We start from the raw sequence: 22,956 nt of genomic DNA on the forward strand, positions 1-22,956 counted from the left end.
GACAGCTCCGAGGCCCTTCCTCTGGCCAAGCCACGGCTGCTTCCCTGCCCCCGCCGTGCGTCGCTCGCAGGTGAGCCGTCTTGGCACCATTGCTAGTGGAGCTGCAAAACTAATTGGAGCTGTCAAGGCTCTTCCCTGCTCCTGAGTCCAACAGCAGGCGGGCGGGAAAGGCTTCCAGGTGCTTTGCTGTGGGCGTTCCACAAGGTGGCAGGGGGCCGGTTCACGCCCCAGCTCCTTCCAGCAGCGGGGAAATCCTTCCCTCTGTGCAACCTGGCAGGGCGAAGAGCTCAGCCTTCCACCTGCCAGCAGCAAGGGCTGGAACCAGAGGCCCGTCGCAGTGGCGTAGCAGAGCAGGATCTGTGCACAGCTGATTGCTTTGAGATACTGGCAGTGGTGGCTGGAGAACAGACAAAGCGGTTAGTGGTTGGTTATTTTCTGTTTGCTTATTTCGGGCGAGGGAAGCAGGGACAGAAAAGGAAGCACAATAAGTAAGAATGAAGATCAGAAGGCGTTAAAACCGCACAGGTTGCAAATTACCCACAAAGTCTGAACACTGGGCACTGGGAAAGTCTCTGTTAAGCATCTGAGCTGAGGGCATCTCAGTTTCAGTGGACTGCGGCCGGGCGTGGCCCAACCTCTGTGTCTGTGCTGAGTGGAGTGTCTAACTTAGCAAGACAGGAGTGGAGGGGGGGCTGTTCTGGCAGGAGGGGGTTCTCTGTGGTATCCCAGCGCAGCGAGTGACGGGCTCAAGGCAAGACAAATGGAAATTGATGGGCAATTTGCCCGGGAAAAGGCTGCCCTGGAAAAAGGAAAAGCTGCCCACCAACAAACCAATTGCCCCGATCCAGTCCCTGGGCTTTTGAGGGCACTGGCAAATCCCCCGCAGAATCACGGCGTGGCTCCGTCTCTACTTGGCCCCGGTCCCCAAAGGCGTGTAGCCACCTAGCGGAGACTTTCCTGGAGAAACTGAGCCCCTGAATCGGGAAGGCCCTTAAAACACCTGCTGAAGTCCGAACACGCACTTAAGTGGTGGGCTGAATACAGACAACACTGCGCTTAAAAGGGTCAGGCCCGCCCGCCCGTAAGGGGAGCTGGCTCGGGAGAATCAACACACAGTCTCTCCTCCACCCTGGCCAGGTGCTATGATGTGGGAGTTAATTTCAGGAAGGCTGATGGCTTTTTTCCCTTTAGCCCAATGCTGCGGCGAACAGTTAGCTACCACCACCTAGTGGCACATGGGGGACACAGCCTCTCCCCCCCCCCCCCCGCCCCATGTTGATGGAAAGGTGCCAACCCAGCTGACTTCTGGGCTGGCCAGTCCTGGAGGCTGAAGGTCTCTGTTGATCCCCAGAGATAGGGGCAGCACAGAGAGCCTGTTCTCCCAGCCCCACAGCGGCGCTGATGGAGCTCCTCTCAGAAGAGGCCGGGCACGGGCAGAATTGCTTTATTGCCCGGGAGTCTACCAGGGCCGGAGAGGGAAGGCCAGCTCCAGCGTGGTGTCCTCTCCTGGCACACGCCCGTCTCTCCTCCCCGATCGCCGCATCCAGCCGCAGAGGGAGCCAGGGACTGAGCCTACAGGGAAGCGGAGACGCTGCCAGAACGAAAAGAGAATCTCTTTATTCTGGATCTCTCCCCCCTCCCCCCGGCTCACAGAAGAAAACAAAACTGGCCCCTAGGTTGGCCGATTGCTCAGGCGTCTCGTCAGCTGGGTAAGAGTCACGTACGAAGCCACGTGTCGTTCCGAATCAAGGGGGGAATGAGGCCGGGAATCAGGAATCTGGAAGGGGGTGTGTGCGTTAGCTTCGTAACAGGCTCGGGGGCGAACGGGATGCTCCGTGAGACAGCAGCGATGGGGGTGTTGGGATGTGAGTCTCTTCACGTGGAGGTGGAGAAGGTTTCCATAGGTGCCTGGGGGCAGCAGGGGAGAGGACCCCGAGGTGGGAGTGGTTGTCCAGTATGTTGGGGAAAGAGGCACCAGGGAGTCTAGGAAGAAAGAGATACAGGAGTGAATACTGGCGAGGAGATGAAAAAAGGGTGTGACTAGGGCACAAGCAACCTGTATGGTGCACGCCCAGCGACTCTCAGCATGGGAAGAGGTGACTCCAGTTGATGCAGCAAGAGGCTGTGTGGGCCACTGGTTAGAGCAGGTGATTGGGAGTCAGGACTCCTGGGTTCTATTCCCAGCTCTGGAGCTGACTCGGCATGTGATCTGCCAGCTCCGTGCCTCAGTTTCCCCACCTCTCTACAGAGCTTTGGGATCTTTGTGTGAAAAAGTGATTGATATCCAATGCTCTGCTGAGTGTTATTCTGACTACCACCAAGAGACAAAGCTTTCTGGAAGCAAAGTCTTCTGGGTTGCTCTTGGCTCCATCCGACCCAAAGGTAAACAACCCTTTTCTGCACTTCACCCGACGATCTCCAAGTCAGGGACATTTCCATTGCAAAGCCCCTGGCTCGTGGTCACAGCTGGACTCACTTCAGACGCCTGCCCAGGGTCACAGAAAAGCTGGGAGTGGAATGCAGAACCCTCCATTCCCCCGTCCAGGGCTCTAACCGGCCGCCCTCACTCCTTGAACGTGAACGGCTAATTCCTCCCACCCCACTCTACCAGGTCCAGTGTAAGGTGAAGACCAGAAGATGGAGCCAAAGGCAAAACCCTCCCAGGTTTCTCCATGACGATCTTCACAAAAGATTAAAAACATACCCCAGGACTGTCCCAGCCCCAGCCGAGACATCTCAGACCTCCTGGCAAGACAGATTTGTTATCAGCGAGGGGTGTGTGCGCGCGTGCGCAATCTCTGAAGAAGTGTGAAGAGTCAATCACAAAGCAGCAGCTGTGCCTCTTACCCACTGGATCATCTTTCCTCCAGCTCGTAGGCGGCCGTGAGGTATTCCTTCGGGACAATCCCCACCTCGCTGTTCAGTTCGCCGATCCACCAGCCGTACATGTTGTACTCCTGAGAAAACAAAGCAAGAAAGGGCCCAACCTTGGATATCCTGGCCTAGATAACTTAGTCCTGCCTTGAGTGTAGCAGACTGGACCAGAAGACGTCTCGAGGTCCCTTCCTGTCCTGCGATTCTGGGATCTTAGATAGAGAGGATGGGGGTTACCGTTAAATCACTAGACGGGCCGCCTGGGTTCCATTCCTGACTGCCACAGATTCCTTGGGCAAATCACTTACACAGGTATCACTGACTAAGGCCAGTAGCCAGAATTAGACCAAAGTCTTACAAGTCCTCAGGAGCCTAAATTCTCACGTGCCACAGGCAGAGAACAGGAGAGACCGAGGGGCCATCAGTGCTCGAGGCTCCTGTGCTGGTAGGGCACCGATTAGTGAGCCATGCCCAGATAATCCTGACCCACACCCATACGCTGCAGAGGAAGGCAACCCCCTCTCTTCCCACAAGATCCCTACCAATCTGACCTGGGGGGGAATTTCTTCCCAGCCCCACCGATGGTGATCAGTTAGACCCTGAGCATGCAAGCAAGACCCACCAGCCAAGCACCTGAGAGAGGGAACGCCAGAGCCCCGGCCCACCCCTCCAGTGTCCCACCTCCAGATGTGGGCAATCTGTGATGCTTCAGAGGAAGGAGACAGAACCACACCCCCAAAAAATAGATGGGGGAGGAGGCAATCCTTCCTGACCCCAACAGGTGAGCGGCTGGAGCCCTGAAGCATGAAATAAATCAGGAAGAAACTAATAATGCCGTACAGTGAGGGAGGGCTCTCCAAGCAAGCAGCTCCCAGCACTTTGCAGACAGGAGGGTGACGCTCATAGCTGCGGACTCTGTGGGTGCTCTAAAAAATAGAGGGTGCACAGCACCCGCCGGTCGGCCCCGCTGATCAGCTGCTCCCCCTTCCCCCAGCACCTCCTGCCTCCTGAGGATCATCTGTTCGGCGGCGTGTGGGAGGTGCGGGGGGAGAGGGGGCGGAGCGAGGCAGGGTGTGTTGGGGAGGGGGCAGGAAGAGGTGGGGCAGGGGTGGGGCCTTGGGGTAGAGCAGGGGTCGAGCTCCCCCCGCTCCCCTGGCAAATCAGAAAGTCAGCGCCTCTGAGCACAAGGTCTAGGAAACCCCTGCATTCCACGCAGGGCCTATTTTCAGGGCATAGGCAGGATATAAGCAGCGCTTAGACGCAGAGGAACTGCCCACGCCCATGGCCCAGCTCGGCCGGTGTGCTTTCCCCGACAGCCACCAGCCCCAGCTGTTTCAGAGAGAGATGCAGCCGCGGGTTGTTTCCCCGTGGGATAAATTTTCACATGGAAGGTTTCCTCCTAAACCCTTTGGCTAGAGGTTGGCTGGAGGGCTGACGCACTGAGGCTTAGCGCCCTGGTGCTGATCCTCTGCACGGCATGAATTATGTCTCTATTTTACAGATGGGGAAACTGAGGCACAGAAGCGCCACAGTTGGGGGCAGGGGCACACGATGAGAGATACAACCCAGCCCTCCTGATTCCCAGCCCGCCTATAGGAGGGGCTGCCGGATGATGCTCTCAGTGGAGCCAGAGTCCGGCCTCCCCAACCCCAGGCTAACCCACAGACCACGCTGCTGACCCAGGAGCAAACACCTGTCGGGGCGGCTGACTTCAGCAAGCGATGCGCTCACCAGGGCGCCGTGCGGTGGCAGACGCTGCAGAATCTTTGAGCCACGCAGACCTGCCAGGCTGCAGGGTCCCTGAGTGATGAAAGACCCGCCCCCCCGGCCGCGTTGCAACCCTCTCGAAAACAGGAAGGAAAATCCCGCGGCGAAAGAGGAGCAAAGAAAGCTTTGGACGAGCAGCTGCCTTAGTGCGGAAATGAACGGGATCTGCGCTCGCAGCAGGAGGAAACGAACCCACCCAGGAGACCTTTGGGTGGAAGGGCTGGGCAGAGGGTCAGCGAGCCGTCCAAGGCATGAATGGAGCAATCCAACCCTCCCATCTCCATCCCTCCTCTGCCCACCGCAGCCCGAACACCGTGAGGTCTTTTAAAATAATTTCTGCTTTGATGAATTGCCGGGGAGCTTGCAATTGCTCATAATCAAAGGGAGGAAAATGCAAATGAGAGCCAGTCGAGAAGTATCGGCACCAACCGTTTATTCCACTGCACCGTGCCAAGAAGAATTAAAACAACATTAAACTCCCAGCAATAATGTTTAAGTCCTCGTTTCCAAGTGCCAAATTGCACCACTCTGGATCATACAGATGTTTGTTAATTATGCTAATTTTTATTAAACTATTAAAACGAGGAGTGCACTGGCACAGCAAGCCAAAGCCCGGCACCGAGTGAACCCTGCTCTCGTCTGGAGGTGCTAATTTGCTAAGATGCTGACGCCTGGGTTTAGGGGGTGCTGAGTAGCTGGGTTTTTCTGGGGCAAGGGAGGAGAGCGATGGAGGACTGTTTCCCTGGAATCTTCCTCATCAGCTTCCAGCAGGGCCTGCTTGCTCTGTGCTTGCACAGATTGGGACGGGGGTGGGTGGGTAGAAAGAACTTAGCAGAGACAATCATCTGGACGTTCGTTGCTTTGAGAAGCTGGTGAACAGGCACCTGGACCTGCGGAGATGGGGTCTGACACGCACACTCCCTGCAGGGCGATACACACCTGCGGCTCAACGCCACCGTGCATGTGGCTGGAGGATCTCCAAGCCCTTTGCATAGCCTTGTGTATCCCCATTGTACAGATGCGGCAACTGAGGCAACAGAGGAGGAAGTGACCTGGCCATGGTCAGCGACTGAGTCCAGGTTGCTTTACAACCCAGGGAGTCAACATCCTCCCCCTTCCCGCCCCAATCCTCCTCTTACTTGCACCAGTTTAACCCCGTTGATTTACACGTCACTTCTGATTTATCCCAGTGCAAGAGGAGACTCTGCCACCAACCCCTTGCTCGGTGCACACAGGTAACAAAAACCACCCGCTCGGCACGCCAGGAGGCCCTGAGACCTCCTCAGCCCTGAGACCTCCTCCCTCCAACTCAGAGATCCGCTCCCAGCAGGACAGCCCACTCCGCTGGCCCCAGCGCTCTCTGCATTTCCTCCCGGCGACGACGAGCACACCCGAAACAGACGCTCGTTCCAATAACCGGCAGCCAGCGGGTTTGCGCGCGGGGCCGTAAAAGGATTTATGCTGCTAATCTCCAGCAGCAAGGGGAGAACAAACACACACACACACCCCGCTGTAAAAGGAACAGCCCATTCTATAACCGAAAACACGCCACGACCACCAGCACAGGGAATATTTCACAGCTTGATTCAGCCTCCAGTGGTTTCCCTGGTGCCATTTATGGCTGCGCGAACATCACGGCCCTCCTTAGCGATCCGCCTGTCACAGGCCCTTGCATCCCTCCATGGGGCTGCGAATGCCCTGCCAGTAGGTGTCGGGGGAGGGAAGCAGCAGGCTGCTCCTCATAAGGCTGGAAAAAAGGAGATTGGAGCCCCTCTGCTACATGATTGCTGCATTTTAATTTCCAGCCGCCCCCGCTGCTTCCTATTTGTGCGATCTCTTCCAAGGCAGCTCAGCCATGACCTGGAATGACCAGCCCTGTCCTGGAACAGACGAGATGGCCGGGCCAGATTCTCAGCGGCTGTAAATCGGCGTAGCCTTGTTGACTTCAATGGGGCTCCGACGACCGAGGGCAGCTGAGGAGCTGGTTTTTGCCTTTGAAAGTTCAGGCAAAGACCTGTTGGGGTTTTCCAGCCTCCCATGTTAATTTAATTCCAGGTCTCGTGCTAATGGTGCCCCACATCCCCACCCTACAGGGCCCCAGAACCAGAGGGCAAGAGGAAAATGAAGCCCCCGGTTCACCGAGCCATGAGAACGTCCGTACTGGGTCAGACCAAAGGTCCATCCAGCCCAGTATCCTGTCTACCACCAGTGGCCAATGCCAGGTGCCCCAGAGGGAGTGAACCTAACAGGTAATGATCAAGTGATCTCTCTCCTGCCATCCATCTCCACCCTCTGACAAACAGAGGCTAGGGACACCATTCCTTACCCAGCCTGGCTAATGGGCTTCCCCACACATCTGGTCCCACCACTGGAAGGGTCTTCAGCTCCTGGCGTGGAAAGAGAACTTATTATTTGTATGGCGGGAGGACGGCTCTGTGGTGCTGCCTGGATACGGAGCAAGAAACAGTTGCTGGAGAACGGCAGAGCTGTTATCCCTCTTTGACAGGCAGGGAACGGTACCGTCATCTCCTGTCTCTCAGGCCGGTGCTTTTAACCACAAGCCTGTCCGCTTGGACCCTGAAACTGGGGCTGCATCCCCTCCTAGTCCGCAGGGTCATCAGGGGAACACTAGCGTGATATTAACATTGCTGCAAAGGCAGCAACTGCTCCTGCAGGGCGAGCATTCCCCCCCCCCCCCGTTGCCAAAACACACCCATTTCCTTTCCTTCTACCAAAAGCAGAGCCGACAATATTTACTCCTCCCCCCCGCCGGCTTCTGGCCCTGGCCGACATCCGCGCGCTTTCTGCCCGTCCTCGTAAACAACCAGTGCCTCCTTCAGGAGCACAATCCATCAGCCCCTCTTCGCGCAGAAGATCAATGACGCTTTGATGGATGCCCAAGGAAAAGCCAATCAATCAGGGACTTATCGGTTTATGATTGCTTGGCCCCATTATCAGCGCGTGTGTGTCATACATTATTGTTAGTCAAATGGAGGCTCCTAATTCATAGGTGAGGCATGGCTTGTGCTGCTAGAGGGTCAGCTGACACGGGGAGTTTTATACCAGGTCAGCTATATATCTGTTTATCTAGAAAACTGGCTCCCGAGCTGAAGCTGGCTCTGAACTTTAAAATTTACCTCCCCCCCGTCAGGGAATTCAAAACTTGAAGCCAGTGGAAGACACACAGTCACTGCTCAGAGACCCTGTTTATTTAGGCAGCACTCACCTATGTTTTCCCAGCATGGGGGATTTTTATCGGGTGTCTCCTCAGAGGAAGAGGGGACCGTGAATCAAAGGCTCGGCTCTGTCCTAAACCGGGAGGCGGCTTCCCCGATACTTTGGCTCCCAGCAAACCATCCTGTTCTCCTCCCGCCCTTCCTCGTTTATTATTCAACCTCTCTCCAGATAAATCACAATAAAAATGAATGATTAAATTTGCCCCCAACGATTATTTATTTGCTCTTGCCAGGAACTCGGTAAATGGATTCCTGCAAGCCGGGAGGTGGACAGGCCTAAGAACACAAGCGGATGGGAAAAGCCAAGGGATGGCCGGTCGGAGTGTAGGAAAGCCGGGAAGTAGCATCGAATGAAACGCTGCTGTCCCCACTTGGGCAAAGCCGCCACCGGGGGGAGAATGGGTTTAGCCCAGTTCATGCTGGACAGCACCAGCAGAACTTAGGAAGGAACTGGCCACTGGCCAGGTCCGTGCACATGCCGTTACTGCTGTGTGCGCAATAACGTGCTTACTCCCAATGACTCCCCCCGGGGAGCTTTGCCTGCAGGAGGAGGTCAGGATTTTGCAGGTAACTTAAAGGAAAATCATCTGCGCAACGCCGTCCATTTCGCTGGCCTGCCACAATAAGCTCGGTTCATCCCTGGCACGGGCCCCGGACTTGCACCACAGATGAATTTGGCCCAGAGACAGAGATGGGTGCACAAGGCCCAAAGACATTGCCTGACTGGGAATCAGATGAGCTTGTGGTCTCTGTGCGTATGCAAGCTGCAAGCGGGGGGTGTTGTCTGCCAGGTTAAAATTCTGCTCCCTGTTACTGTGGTGTCAATCCAGAGCGACTCCGGGGAAGGCAGAGGAGCGACTCTGCATTTAACAGGTGCAGGCGCAATCCGGATCAGCAAGCGAGCGCTCTCTGAGGAGGCCCATGGAGAGCGCGACACGGGGCGCTAGCGCAGACAGACAGACAGATGCAGGAAAGACTTGCAAAGCAGCTCTGTAATTGAGGCAGGGGGTGCACACCGAAGAAGAGGGCGGGAGAGGTACATTCATTTGCAAGAGGAAAAAGGAAGGGGGCGGGGGGGACGTGCGGAATTTGGAGACCACCGCGGCTGCCCCATTTCCAAGCTGATGGGATTGTGAGATCATGTGAAACTGCAGCATTAATATTTATTCCATAAAGCACGCGGCTCACAGCTTTGCACCATTCTGCCGCGCTCTGACCGCAGCACCAACCCTCAGGCACAGCAACACAATTTGGAAACAATGTGACGGAAATGTTTAATCTGCTCAGCCCATCTGTGCTGCGTATTTCTCCAGCGCTCCCTGAGAGAGCCGCCTTCGAATCTCCACATTGCCTTTAATATTCTCCTAAATCACCTCCCCACTGCACTTCAAGGGCCATTGCTACAATATCACAGGTTCATCTAAAGTGCACCGGGCTGGGGGGGGCCCCCGAAGAACAGGGGTATGTGGGGGGGGAAGAGACAGGGTGTTGCTTGGGTTATTTTTTATTTCAAAATAATTTTCAGGGACAGTCTTTCCATGCCCCTTGGAAAAAAAAAAAGTTATTGTGCTTTTGCTGGAAGGTGATTAGTGAGACTGTTTAGAACCAAACAGGCTGGGATGGAGGAAAATCATTTCCGAAGAATTGTTTTTATTAATCTCCTGCCCGGCCGCTCACGTTCAGGCGCGGCTTTCGTTCGGCTGGCCTCTGGGCCCAATCCTTCTCGCAGGACTGACCCCTTGGGCAGAGAACGCCCTCCTAGAGCGGCGAAAAGCACCGGGGACTGGGAATCAGGGCTCTCGGGTACCATCCCAGGTGCTGGGAGGACGCAGGGGTAGGTGGTTACAGCTGAGAGTCAGGACACCTGGGTTCCACTCCCGGCTATGGCACAGATTTACGTGCCTCAGTTTCCCCTGTTTTGTAAAACTTGAATGAGCCCAACCCTCCCCATACCTGGGGGGAGCTGAGGTTTATTTACATAATGCATGCACAGTGCATGGCGGAAGAAAGACGAAATATGAGACAATCAACTTTTTTTTTAAACACATCCATCACTTCCATATCAGGTGGGGGGCAGCTGATTGCAGGGGCTCACTCAGGGTCTGATCCTGAGAGGTGCCTAGCTCCTTCGACTTCCCACCAAAGCCGAGAGGGAGCTCAGGGCCCCTCACCTGTGCTCACGCGGAGGGGGGAGGCTGGCCTCCCCCCCGAAAATGGGGGGAAACTGGGGGCGCTCAGCATCTGCCAGAAGTGCTTGGTGCCCCTGGCTCGTGGAGCTGGGACCCATTCTGCGCTAGGCCCCCGCCCTCGAAACCTGCCTCCGGCTGGGGAAAAAAAAATCAGGATCCCTTTGAGCTACTCTGCGCATTAAAAGAACGGGATAATGGCCACACTCAGCACCGTTCGCTGGCAAAGGAGGGGAACGGGGTGGACAAGGCGTCCCAATTGTGGAGCCTCCAGCCTGCCGGTGTGTTACATCATCTGCACACATAGGTGTTGCCATGGCAGCTGCTTATAGCTTCATTTCCTGGATCCCCCGAGGGGGGTGTCACAGCCGGATCCACCTGCTCTTTACCCTACCCTCGGTGGGGTCATAGTGAGGTCGCCAGAATAAATGAACGCGGGTACTAATGATCTGTTTGCTGGCTGTTTATGCTCCGTGTGTCAGGGGCACTCACATTTAGAGAGCTCATTATGGCTGCAATTAGACGGCACCATTGCTAGATATTTAACTCCTTTTTCTTTTAAATTAGCATTTTAATAACGTGCTTTGAGCAGGGGAAACAAAATGACCATTTTTCATGGCCAAACTTCTTAGCTGTAGGTGTAACTTTAATGGTAAAGTTGCGAGGGAAGCGAGGCAGGAGCGGTTGGTTCCCCTTCCACCTTTCCCCCCGCCACTTCCAGTCTCCCCTCCCCATGAGGGGAAAAAAAAATAATAAAGGGAGAGATTTTTATTTGCTTTACTGCACACTCGATTTCCTCAATGTGTTCTGCCGCCAATTAGATTCAGCTTGAAAGGCCCGAACACTGCGGCCTGATGAAAATTAGCAGTCACCGGAGTTAAACTTTGTGCGTGACCTGTGAAGAAGGCTTGAAATAATTGTGTGTGTGTGTGTGTGTGTAAAAGGAGCCATTTATTTCAGATTCCCCCAGCTGAAAAAAGGAAAGGGGAGGGTGGGGGAAACAGAAGAGAGCACCCATTAGGAGATCAGTGCTATCAAAATATCTTTATACAGTAACCCCCAGGGCCACTTCCTTTCAAAAGGTCACTGCAATTATTTCTGTTTCGTTCATAACTCTTCTGATCATCTTATAAGACTGAGTGGAAAAAAAAAAAGAAAGAAGAAGAGGAGATAAGACACTACCTGTAATTACTGATCCTAGAAGGGAGAGGGATGGCGAATGTATAAAGGAAGCTGGGGGCTGGGAAATTGAATGAGCTAGAAGTGCTGCTACAGGGAGAAGTTTAGCCTTCAGGAACTTGAAAAGGCCCCTGTTTTAGTCACATGTGGTTTGAGCAGCTGAAAAGTACAAAGACCAGTAACAAATGGGAACATCTCGGTTCCCAGGGTCATTTTATGATGGCTGTTTATTTCCTTTTAATTTGGGACCTTAAGCTAAACATCATTTTGCAGACAAGGAGGTGAACGGGACTCCAGAAAATGTGTTGGTGTGGGAAAGAGAGAGGTTTGTCAAGTGTGTATGTGCACACACGTACAGTTAGAGAGCAGTGCGTAGGCGATACTGTTCGCAGTTAGGGTTGGAAGGATGAAATTATTAGTGGTAAATGTTGGTAAACGTGAATTTCACCGTAGTCACACAATCCAATGGGGAAAAAACAGCTCCAACGAAATATACAAAAAGGGCCGAATGAGACCATATTACAGTTTGATTCAAGGCTATTTACTTTGTCTATTTGGATGTCTGATGCTGACAATTGGTGTGTTAATGGTTATAAAGCTTCCACTTTTTTAATCTCAACATCTGCGGTCATTAAATAACTGTCGGACCTCCCCCAGAATTTCCTGTAATTGGGAAAAAACCCGACCAAAACTGAAAACAGTGCTTTAAAAGAAATTATCTGTCAAAATAATTGAAAAAGACAAAGGAAAACTTGAATTCTGCCAAGTCTGTGCACTTTATGCGTCTGTAGGAGATGAGACAAAAGCACGCACGTGAAAGTGGCTTTAAAAAACTTATTTCTTTCCTACCCTCTTGGAATCCCACATCCAAGTTCCGCCTGAGATTTTTTATTCGGACACTGGGTTCACAACTCTTTCCATGACAACAGACGGGAGGGGATTTAAGAGTGACAAGAGTTTGGAGGTCAATAGTTGAAGACCAGGAGTTAGGGATCAAAAACACTGGGAAGACAACCCCCCCCTCCCACACAGTTGAAATAAAGATGATCTTGGTGAACTAGTGAGGAATCAAAAAAGGGGAAAAGCGCAAGCGGGAACTAAGGCAAGAAAAAAGCAGCTTTTGTGAGAACAATGGTGTAAATGTTTACTCTTCTGTATCAGCTCAGGTGCACCTTCGAAGCGGCTGTTTCATAAATACAATACGGATGGCAGAGGCTATAATTTGGTGATAGCTTCCCCAGGACATATCTAGATACACTTCTGTTATTTTAATTAAATACTGCATTATGGTTTGTGACAACTTCATCGCTATAGCGTAAATGAATTTGGAATTAAAGTCTTAGTTAGGCATCCAGCGTATCCCCCACCCCTCCATTTCTCAGTTTTACAAAGCAAAGGGCTATAAAATCAAGATGTTTGTTCATTTACAGATGGAGCAGTGTGGAAAAAAAAATCGGGAGGGAACACACTATGGAAGCTGACTCTGAAATACTCATGGCTTACGAGCATTCTCAGACAGGGGAGAGAATTCTTTTGATCATAAGTGGGCTATGCTGAGTATTAATTGTGTGTGTTTATTCTTATCTTTCAACCCGGGCTCGTCTGAACAATTATACTGATGGCCAGGGGATTTTTTTGCCTCTTTTGTTTAGTAGTTAATAGCCAGCTTTTAATTTTTAAACTGCTGATTTGTTACTGGCTCCGTACAGTAGAAGTTTTTGTAAATTTCATTGGTGATCAAGAGGAGCGGAGCGGATTGCGGTTTTTGGGCCATGGATGGAGAGGCGTTATGGCAAAGGCAAACTTATTTTATTCCCAGGAATGGGAGTTTCAACGCCATCAATCTATTAACTTCCCTCTAATGAAACTAGACCATACGTGACATTTTGCAATATAACTGCTTTAAATGTTACCACATCAATTGGCTTAAATGTTACCCGCGCCTCATGAACCGGGATATGGTTTTATAATTCTCTCTCTCTCTAACAAACAGAGATTTCCACCGATATTTTACACGATCAGAGGAAACAACAATGAAGCTTTAAATATAGGTGCTCAACAGGCGACAATTAAGAAAAGAAATTTACAAATAAGTTTTGGGACACGGCAAAAGGAGGTTTCCCTCCCTTGCCCATTTGACAAATCAATGTAAGTTTTAAAGTGTTTATGATCTATTTTTTGTGCGTGTAATTTGGATTTCACACTAAATATTTCCATGGCCCAACTTACTGTTGAATAACCGACAAAACAGAAAACAAATCAACCCTCGCAGGAGGGGAAAAAAACTGACAGCCGAGTCATGTGAAAGTTATTGTCAAAGAAAGATGGGTCTGAAAATGACACCCTGCTTGAATATTTTTCTGTTTTGGCAACCCCCAGATAAAATGTCCCCCTCCTTTTAAGAAATAAAACCGGGACTCTGTAGACATTTGTTACATTAGAAACAAAAGCTTTTTCGCCACACATTTTAAACAGGGCATCTGAATGAAATGTCACCCCCACCCTCTTTGGCAGATTAGCAAAAGGTTTATTATTAAATCTCTGTCAAATAAAGGCAGAGTTGACTCGGGAGAAGCTGCCGGTTATAATGCTGGCTTCAGAAAATGGAAGGATTGTCACACTTAAAGACACAAATTTCCTCTGTAATATATTCGAATGGAAACCTCTGAATCCAATACTACATGGGCATATCTAATAAATTCACAATATTTCAGCCTCAACAGCCTACAACGGTTAGTTTTAAAGATTTATGTGGTAAAAAATTACTCAGTGATGAATATAGTTTATTCTGTGCAGTATTGGAGGGTATAAGGAATTAAGCTACTGTCTTTAAACAGTGAATTTATTATTACCTCTGTCAAAGATGAAGTCTTTAACAGCATTTGTTATAAAATTCAGCACAAAATAAATGGTCTGAATATTAAAAGGAGGGGAGAAAAAAACGCCGGAGTTTACAAATGCACTGGTGGTTCTGAAGATGAACCCAAGAGCGCTGCTAAAGTTTGCACAGTTCTGGGTAAATTCTTTGGTACGCTCCTGGAAAATGGTCATGTTCAGACTTAAAGGGAGGCTGGTGTGTGTAAGATTTTGATCTCACTTGCAGCGGCGTAAATGCATAGCAAAGAACACACTCCGATCTCGCTTATATCAGGGGAACCCCAAGATCGAGGATGAATTTCTCCTCCCAGAGACACAGGCGAACCTCCACGGAAAGGAGGAAAATTTTGCTCCTGGGAGCAGCAGGGTGAACTCACCGCAAAGAACATACTCTGAGCTAATCTACACCACTGCACTCCAGAGTAAAGGCCAGATCCTGCTCTGTCTGCTCTACACGGACGCCGGAGCAACTGCACTGCAATCGAGAGCAGACTCTAGCCCTATTTCAGTACCTGCTCTGGGTAGGGTGATGGGGGAAACAATCGGGACGGGGAGGTAATATTGCCTATCTAAGACAAAGCCAGACTATCGGGACCCTAGCTTAGGATCCAGGATAGGTGGGCAGGTGTGGGGTTGATGGAGGACAAATGCAGCGGGGTTTGGATAGAGTGTCCCGACTGGAAATGTCGGGGGGGTTTCTTTCGTTCTTTCTGGGTTTATAATAAATGGCCGCTGGGCAGCGGGGGCATCATAGATGTGCCATTGTGCTGCCTGCTCGCAGGTCGAGCCAGCCTTTTGTCCTCTTCTGGAATGGGTGTCCTCTCATTTATAAAAATTACCTGGGAGGAATGAGGCTGCCAGGGGTTTGTTCTGGACGATTGGTTCCTGTCTGGGGGGAAGGTGGGGGGGGGAAGGAATAGCCCTCGCCTGAATTTGACCGGTGTATGACCGTTGCCTTCCAGCTGACCCCAAATCCCGTCCCCATCCCTCCTCACTCGATAGCCTCCCATCGGGGTTATTAATGGGTGCGAAACCCCATCATCACCATCACAGCCCTCCGTCATCACAGCACGGCGCACGGCGGCTTGTTAACACAGGACCGGGGGCGGTTTTCCGCTTCCCCCTCCCAGCCCACAATAAATATGTGGTGGGGGGGAGAGATTTGCGGATACCATTCCCCTCCGGTTAGGTCAGAGGTGGATAATAGCTATTTGACAAGCAGCAATCAGGTTCATTGTGCCATTCAGACACCCCCCCCCTTCTCCCCCTGCGCCCCCACCCCCACAAAGTACAGTTGCTGGAGAGTGACAAAAAAGGGCCACTAGATGTCACTAAACTCCTCCTTTCGCTCCAAGGAATAAAAACATCTCTCCCCCCCCGCCCCCGCCCCAGTACACTTTCATTTCAAGCAATTGAGAGAATTAACTTCTCCGGTTTTATGGGCTGCGTGTCACATCCAACTAAGTCCACTTAAAATAGGAAGTCTCACAGCGCTCAAATAATTATCAGAACGTACAAATCACCGGGCCCGGGGGAAAGGGGGCCGGCGTCCTTTAGCTGCCGGGAAAAGGGCGGGGAAGTGGAACCGCGCTTTGCTGGCCCGTCACGCGGCCCAGATGTGCCGCACAATGGCACCGGGATGGCCCAGGGCCCAAGCGACGCTGGAGGTTTGGTAGCGGCCCAGAGAGGTTCCAAGTGGGAATGGAACCAGCCCCGGCAATAGTCACAGCATCGGGAGTCCGGTGAAGGCCCCCGCGGCACTCCCGGTGCCAGATGTGCAACAACAAATCTCTGGCCTGCGGTCCCAATAAGACAGCCAGCTTTAGTACCGGCACGGGCAGCGAAAAGGCCCGGTGCTTGCCGAGCCATGCCGGTGCCATCCTGTTGCAGATCAGGCAAGGCAAGCTGAACACCTGCAGGCTATGCCCGTCCTGGGGATTAGCGGGCACCGGCGCATTGCCGCTGGACTCCTTCCACTTCCAAGGGGCAGGCGGGGACTGCGGCACTCATGCCAAGCACAATGAGACGACAACAGCTGGAGCTCGGCAGAACCCGGAGCTGCAGAGAGAAGGCCCAGCTTCCCTGCCCCATGCCACAGGCCTCTGGCAGGGCCGCTGCACATTTCCTTTCTAAGGGGTGCGCATGCTTCTGTGGGATTCAGAGGGAAGGGACCTGACACACCGATCTGTTTAGCGGCTAACCTTGCTGCTTCAGGTTACTTACGGCCACGACAGACTCTACAGATAAGTAGACATGTGGTCGGGAGCAGAGAAAACACAATAGCAGCAACGCCACTCACCTGCTTTAGTGCCTTCCAACAAAGGATCTCAAAGCACCGTGCACACATTAATGAATCAAGCCTCACCACCCCTGCTGGATGGTGAGTAGGTAGCAACAGCCCCAATCTGCAGATCCAGAAACGAAGGCCCAGAAAGGCAAAGTGACTTGCCCAGGGACACCCAGTGAGTCACTTGCCAGAGCAGGGAATATAATCCCGATTCCCTGATTTACAGTCTCTTGCCCTAACCCCTAGACTATGCTACCCCTCTGCGTGTGTGCTCAGTGGGGACCCAGTTTCTACACCCCCTTCTGGAAACTCAATCAGAGTCTTCCTGCCCCGGTGCCCTGCGCTCCAGAGCTAAGGTTGAGCGTGCTGGGCTGCTGAATCCTAGTCAGCTACCGATGTCCACTAACCCCCAAATCACTTCCCCCCCGCTGCCGATGCTCGAAATGTCAGACAGGACCCGAGCAGCAGCCAGCATGTGTTTCAAACACACCAGATGGATTTTTATATTAGCTACTATTTCATGTTCAGACAGAGCGACCGCACCACTAAACCGGAGTTTGCTTCGATGAGATTAATTCTGGGGAATTAATTGGGGCAAGATTGAAAAGGAAATTAAAATGCAGCTGAATGAACAGGCTTCTCAAACACCTTTTTCCTCCCCCACTCTCCCCCTGCTTAATTCCGACTCAGATTCTGCTGTGGTCCCGAGCATCCGTCGAGTGAAGTAATTTACGAGAGAGAGGCTCTCAGGACCAATCGGTTACGTGTGAGGAAGTCAGCGGAAGAGTCACAATCTGGAGTCACTGAAGAGAGTTAAAACCCCGCCGTGGTTCCAAGCTGCATTCCCTGCGCTGGGGTGCGGGCGGAGGGCGGCAGAGGCTGATCCCCAAACAGAGTCCATAGAAGAGAGGCCGGGGTGGGCAGAGCACCAGGCCGAGAGTCAAGACCTTGACTCTCTCAGGAGGGTTTTACACAGCTGTAACTCCACGGATTTCAGTGGAGTCGCTCCCCATGCACCCCGGGGTCTAGGCGAGGTCAAAACTCCGGCCGTCTGGCTTGCGCGCCCAGCACGAGCGTGGCTGCGTCTCCGCTTGCTCGTCGGCAAAACGGTGGGGACCGGAGGTGAGTGAACCTCTTCTGGAAAGTGCTTTGAAAGCCCCGGATGGAAAGGGCCAAGAATTGCTGCCAGAAGGAAACAACCGGGCCGCTCGCCATCAGACCCAGCGCAGAGCAGCCCACAGTGGGATTAAAGCCTTCAGCTAATCCTGTTAAAACCGAGGTCTCCTAGAAGCAGAAGGCCAAAACGGGGTTCTCAAAAAGGGGGGCGGAGCTAAGAAGGGAACTCCATAGGTTCCTATAGGATCTCGGTGTTCCACTGGGTCCTTACGCTCATCAGGGCGAGACCCTGGGCGAATTCCTTTGGCTCAGAGTCAGGGCTCCACATGAGCTCCTGAATCAGCCCGGACAAGGTTACGCACAGCCAGTTCCTGTGGCGACGAGTGGGAGAAACACGCGGCCAGCAACGCCCGCACGGAGCTGCCCTCATGTACCCTGCTGCGTGCGTTCTATTCTGCTTCTTAGACCGCGCCCATCACCGGGATATCAGATCACTGGCATTTCCACCATCGGAAATCTCCAGTTGCTAAGACCGGGGCAATCCAGATCCTTTGCTTGGATAACCATCCTGGGCTGAGCGGCGCTCGTCCCCTTCAGAGAACTTTACACATAGTGGTTAGTCCACCCCCCCCACAGCTGCCCGGCAATAGGCAAGGGTCATCTCATTGTCCAGATGGGGAGAGTGAGGCTTAGAGAGCGGGATGGCTTGGCCGAGGGCCCGCAGAGGGAATCAGTGGCAGCCGGGAAATGGAAACAGGAGTTCCTGTGCTCAGACGGCACCTCCCTATAAAAACCACACGGTCGCCAGGGCCCTAATCCAGACCTGCAGCCTGGGAGAATCTTTCAAGAAAGCAAGCTTGGGGGCGGGGGTGGGGGGTGCCCTGTTCCTGAAGTGAGACAGAATCTGATCCATGGGACTGTGCTCCCAAAGGGCCTGCTTCCCACAACGTGCTGAGTACCCTCAACTCCCAGTGGGAGCTGGCAGGCCGAGCCCGGCTCCTTCCAGGATCGGGCCCCTTCGGGCCAGTAGTATGACACAAGTTCAGGATTCCCATTGGAAGAGGGGGTTTTCCCCGGTCATGCAACCACAGCCCTGGAGCTGTGCCTCCCTTTTGGACCTGGAGCACCAAGAGAACCAGAGCAAAGCCTGGCACATCTGGGTGTTGTCCCATTAGTCACAGAGGGCCTGATTTGCAGATTTCACCGGTGGAGTGCGGGGGCTCGGTTCAGCAGAACCTCCCGGGACAGACTCACGTGCTGAGCAATTGGACCAAAAAACACCTGCCGCCCCATCCAGGCCCAATGGGGAAGGCCCCCTGGGCCAGTACGGCAACCTGTTGGCAGAGCCAAGAGAGGATGTTCTCATCTCTGGCCGAGGGAGCCTTTCGGAAGCGACAAACTTAACGCTGCCGGAAACTGGTGCTTGAGTGATGCGAGATCCAGGGAAGGGGCTGGGAGCCTGCCTGAGTCATGAGCAACCCCCTGGGGCCAAATCACAGACCAGCCCCTGCTGTGCTAGGTGCTGTACATACAAAACACCCCTTAAGCTGTTCATCAGAGGGTGACAGAGCCATGCTCTTCGCACGCTCCAGTGTCACTGCGAACCGGACCAGGCCTACCACCGCAGCTGGTGCCCACCCTGCAGCCACTTCCGGGCCTCTTCTGAACAGGAAGAACCAGAGAGGTCGCTTACAACCCTGCTCCCCGCCTTAGACAGGAGCCTGGCTGAGAATCCTGACTCCGTCCCCCTTCCCCCACGGGCACGTTCAGCACAGTGCACACAGTTAATTTATTTACCTGCATGCGCCTGACAAAGAAAGGCCTGGTCACACCTGGCTGAGCAACTCAATTACCCCTGCAATTCTAGAGCACTACCACACACAGACTCCATTATGGAGAAACATCTTGCCTGGGGGCATTTTAAATACCAGGCACTTATGCCTGGGACAGGGGAGGAAGCATTACAGAACAGTACGAGCCAAACGGGGGAGGGGCGGGGAGTCAAAACTGGGCTCTCCTCCCAGCCGTGGGAGGGAAAGTTGTCCTGTGATTAGCGCACGGGACTCTGAGCCAGGACTCCTGGGTTCCCTTCCCCCGACGTGCTACTGACTTGTCGAGGAAACGGCCATGCTCCGTGCCTCAGTTTCCCCACCTGTGAAATGGGGATGATGATACTGACCTACTTCAGAGGGGGACTGTGAGGTTTAATTCACTCGTGTCTGCAATGTGCAGACAGGAGGCACTACAGAAGGGCAAAGGATTATTACTATGCATGCCCACCCGCCTGCTTTCTCAGAGTATTGCAGAATACGGTTGGCCAGGAAGCACCATCCGGGTCTGAATCTATCCTGGATTCAGTCCCAAAAGCTCTTAGCAAGTCACAGCGCCCCGAGCCAGTACAGAAACCTGGACACATCAATCTCTCTTTGTGCTACCAGCCAGCAAGAACCTGGGCTCCCTTCCAGGTGTCAGACCAAGTCCTTCCATGACTCATTCTCCAGGCTGCAAGGCACAGGAGAAAGCTGGGCTGCAATCATTTCACATTGCTGCTCATGCTGTCTTCCTGCTGCTGCTAACGGGCATTCAGATATTGCAGTGCTGGGGAAGAGGCATGTAAACACCTAGACACCGATGCGATTTCCACATCTGGCCCATTAAGCTCAGAGGCCATGAATCCTCCTAGCTTCGGAGTGGTGTAACTGTCCCCTACCTTGCTCAGGATGTAGATGATATCCCCACGCTGGAAAGACAGCTCATCTGGCTGATTGCTGCTGCAGTCCCACATGCCTTGGTAGTAGTTTGCATAATCTCTTGTGCGAAGGCCTAGAGAGAGAGGTAAGAACAGTGGACAATTACCAGAGGGTTCCCCCATTTCCCAGGGGGATTGGTTTCTAGGGGCCACTAGGAACCCATTCAGCAGTGAGTCCCAATGAGAACAGTTGGAAGAGTTCCAGTATTTCTTGTAGGAAATTTTGAAAATTTTGTTTATTAAAAAAAAGGTGAAATTTTCCAGTTTCACTAAAAATGGAAAGAAAAAAAAGTGGGTTCAAAAACATTATTTTTAAACCAAAAAGGTTTTTGAAAAGACAAGCCCCAAAATAACGAGGAGTCCAGTGGCACCTTAAAGACTAACCGATTTATTTGGGCATAAGCTTTCGTGGGTAAAAAACCCACTTCTCATGTGGCATCTGAAGAAGTGGGTTTTTTTACCCACGAAAGCTTATGTCCAAATAAATCTGTTAGTCTTTAAGGTGCCAGCGGACTCCTCGTTGTTTTTGTGGATTCAGACAAACATGGCTACCCCCCGATACTTAAACCCAAAAATATTTACTAAAAACTGAACTGATAAATCAAATGGTTCCCCCCAATGTTTCCTTTTTAATCAAAGATTTTATTACGGTGAAAAACCAGAAAGTTTCTACCCCGGGGAACGTTTTCCAGGTAAGTTTTCATTCTGCTCAAAAAAGCCATTTGCCCTCAAAAATCTGTCTCAGTAAAAAGGCGATGCCGACCCCCGGTCTAGCCCAAAGTCCCAAGCATGGAAGCTGCGGCTGGTTCAAGCCCAGGACTGTGGAAGGAAAGTATCATGAAGTGATGCCAGATATCTACACAGCACCGCTGGGAGGAGGCTGCCGGGGAAGGGGACAGACGGCTTGATTTGAGAAACCAAGCTGGAGGTTTCACTTCATTGTTCAGGGGCACCCCTTCTAGGGTGGCCAACCCTCCAGGATTGTCCTGGAAGTCTCCAGAAATTAAAGATTCACCTTTATTTAAAGATGATGTCATGCGATGAACCCTCCAGGAATAAGTCCAACCAAAATCGGCAACCCTACCACCTTCTAATCAACCAACACTGACACCTCTCTCCTAGTTGGTGTTGGTCCTGCTTGGAGCAGGGGGTTGGACTAGATCGGTCTCTTCCAACCCTAATATTCTATGGAGGGCTCCCCTGCGGCCACCTCCACAGCCAGTGAATACGGAGGAGCAGAGCAAGCTCCTACCACCTGAGCTAAAGGACTTTCTCTCTCTGCTGTGGGCTCTTATTCTCGCTGGACTAAGCAGCTGACGGAGACACTCACACTCTAAGAGTGTATCTCCACTTCCAGCTGGGAGTGTTGTTCAAACAGAGAGTAGCAGCAGTGGGAGGGAATCGCAGCCTGGGTACGTGCCTTGCGTCTCGGACAGGCTCACAGTCGGGGTGGCTCGCCCTTCCTGCTGCCATGGCATCACCCCCCCCCCCCCAGAGTGAAGGGTAGACGTAACATGCAGCCTCCGGGTCTGCCTACACTGCAGCGGGAGCCCAGGGTGAGTAGAACACGAGTTGGCCAAACTAAGGCTCCAGCGTCTACACTGTATTGTGCAGGCCCGCGTCCGACCTCCCATACCCCAGACTTCCTAGTGTCCTCCCACTGTGTGGCCGCTCTAGCCCTTCGTTTGTGGGGCAGTATGGCAAAACTTGACTGTCCAGAGGACACAAAAAGTCAGCCTGGGGGATTGTGGGATACTTCTGGAGGACTCCCAGAGCACGAGTCTAGAGGGACTGTCTACACCGCAAAGCGACAGGGCTTGAGCCCTTGGTGCCGGCCTGGTTCAGGAATGGACCCTCCATCCCCATGTCGCTGGGACCCTGATTAACATGATGTGTGTGTAGCCTGATTGGGGGGGGAGGGGAAGGCTTGAGCCTGAGTTCAAACCCCAGGCTTACCCTGCAGTGTAGACAAACCCTCAAAGGCCCGGGATGCCTTAAAACTTAAGCCTCAAACTGTGGTCTGTAGAAAAAGAGAGAGAACTCTCATGCCCAAGAAGAGGCGATAACATGTAGCTACTGTCATCTGAGGCAGTATCGTTATGCCCACTTTACAACCAGGGAAGTTGAGGCAGAGAGAAGGGGAGGAAGTGACTCACCCAAGGTCATTCAGCAAATCAGTAGCAGAGACAAAAGAACTGAGCAGCTTCACTTCCCAAGCCCCCCTATTAGCCCACGCTCCCTGATGGAGGGTGAGGCAGGAGAGCGTCCTAAAGGGGTAGATCAAGATGCTGGGATACTGAGAGCTCCCAAGCTCTGTGGCCCAATAAATTAAAAAAAAAAAAACTTCAATAAAACAAAGTGCTAAGGGGCCTCCTTCGACCACCGACCGGAAATCACTGGTGTGACAGGGCGGGGAATCAGGCCTGTGAGGCGTAAATAGAAAATACTGAGCACATGTTGCAGGAAATGTTTCTAATATGATCTAAGGGATTGAATGGTAAGGGCACATCTGGAGAGCTGTGCCCAGATTTGATCACTTAAATATGAGAAAGGACATTACAGAGATGGGTAAATGATGCAGCAGGGAACAAACAGAATGACTCAGGGACTTGGGGAACTTAAGTAGAAAGGCTGGAAGAAAGTAGGTCTGTATCCTTTGGAAAAATATTAAAGGGGGAACCTGGT

The 22,956-nt window shown here is 52.4% G+C and overlaps 1 protein-coding gene across 2 annotated transcripts in view; it reads right to left on the bottom strand.

The window, feature by feature from the left end:
* Positions 1 to 1,477: 1,477 nt before the first annotated feature.
* The window catches only part of SKAP1 (src kinase associated phosphoprotein 1), a 224,680-nt gene continuing 203,201 nt past the window's right edge, over positions 1,478 to 22,956 (bottom strand). Inside the window, exons 10-12 of one of the 2 annotated variants that reach the window (XM_044999131.1) lie at positions 20,233 to 20,345; positions 2,848 to 2,957; positions 1,478 to 1,983 (exon numbers count right to left, since the gene is read on the bottom strand). In XM_044999131.1, the coding sequence (XP_044855066.1) occupies positions 2,856 to 2,957; positions 20,233 to 20,345 (215 nt within the window). In that variant the 3' untranslated portion in view covers positions 1,478 to 1,983; positions 2,848 to 2,855. The remainder of the gene's footprint in view (positions 1,984 to 2,847; positions 2,958 to 20,232; positions 20,346 to 22,956) is intronic. The other variant, XM_044999130.1, reaches the window with a different exon arrangement.

This window comes from Mauremys mutica, chromosome 25 (genome assembly GCF_020497125.1).
Source record: "Mauremys mutica isolate MM-2020 ecotype Southern chromosome 25, ASM2049712v1, whole genome shotgun sequence".
Lineage (NCBI taxonomy): Eukaryota > Metazoa > Chordata > Testudines > Geoemydidae > Mauremys > Mauremys mutica.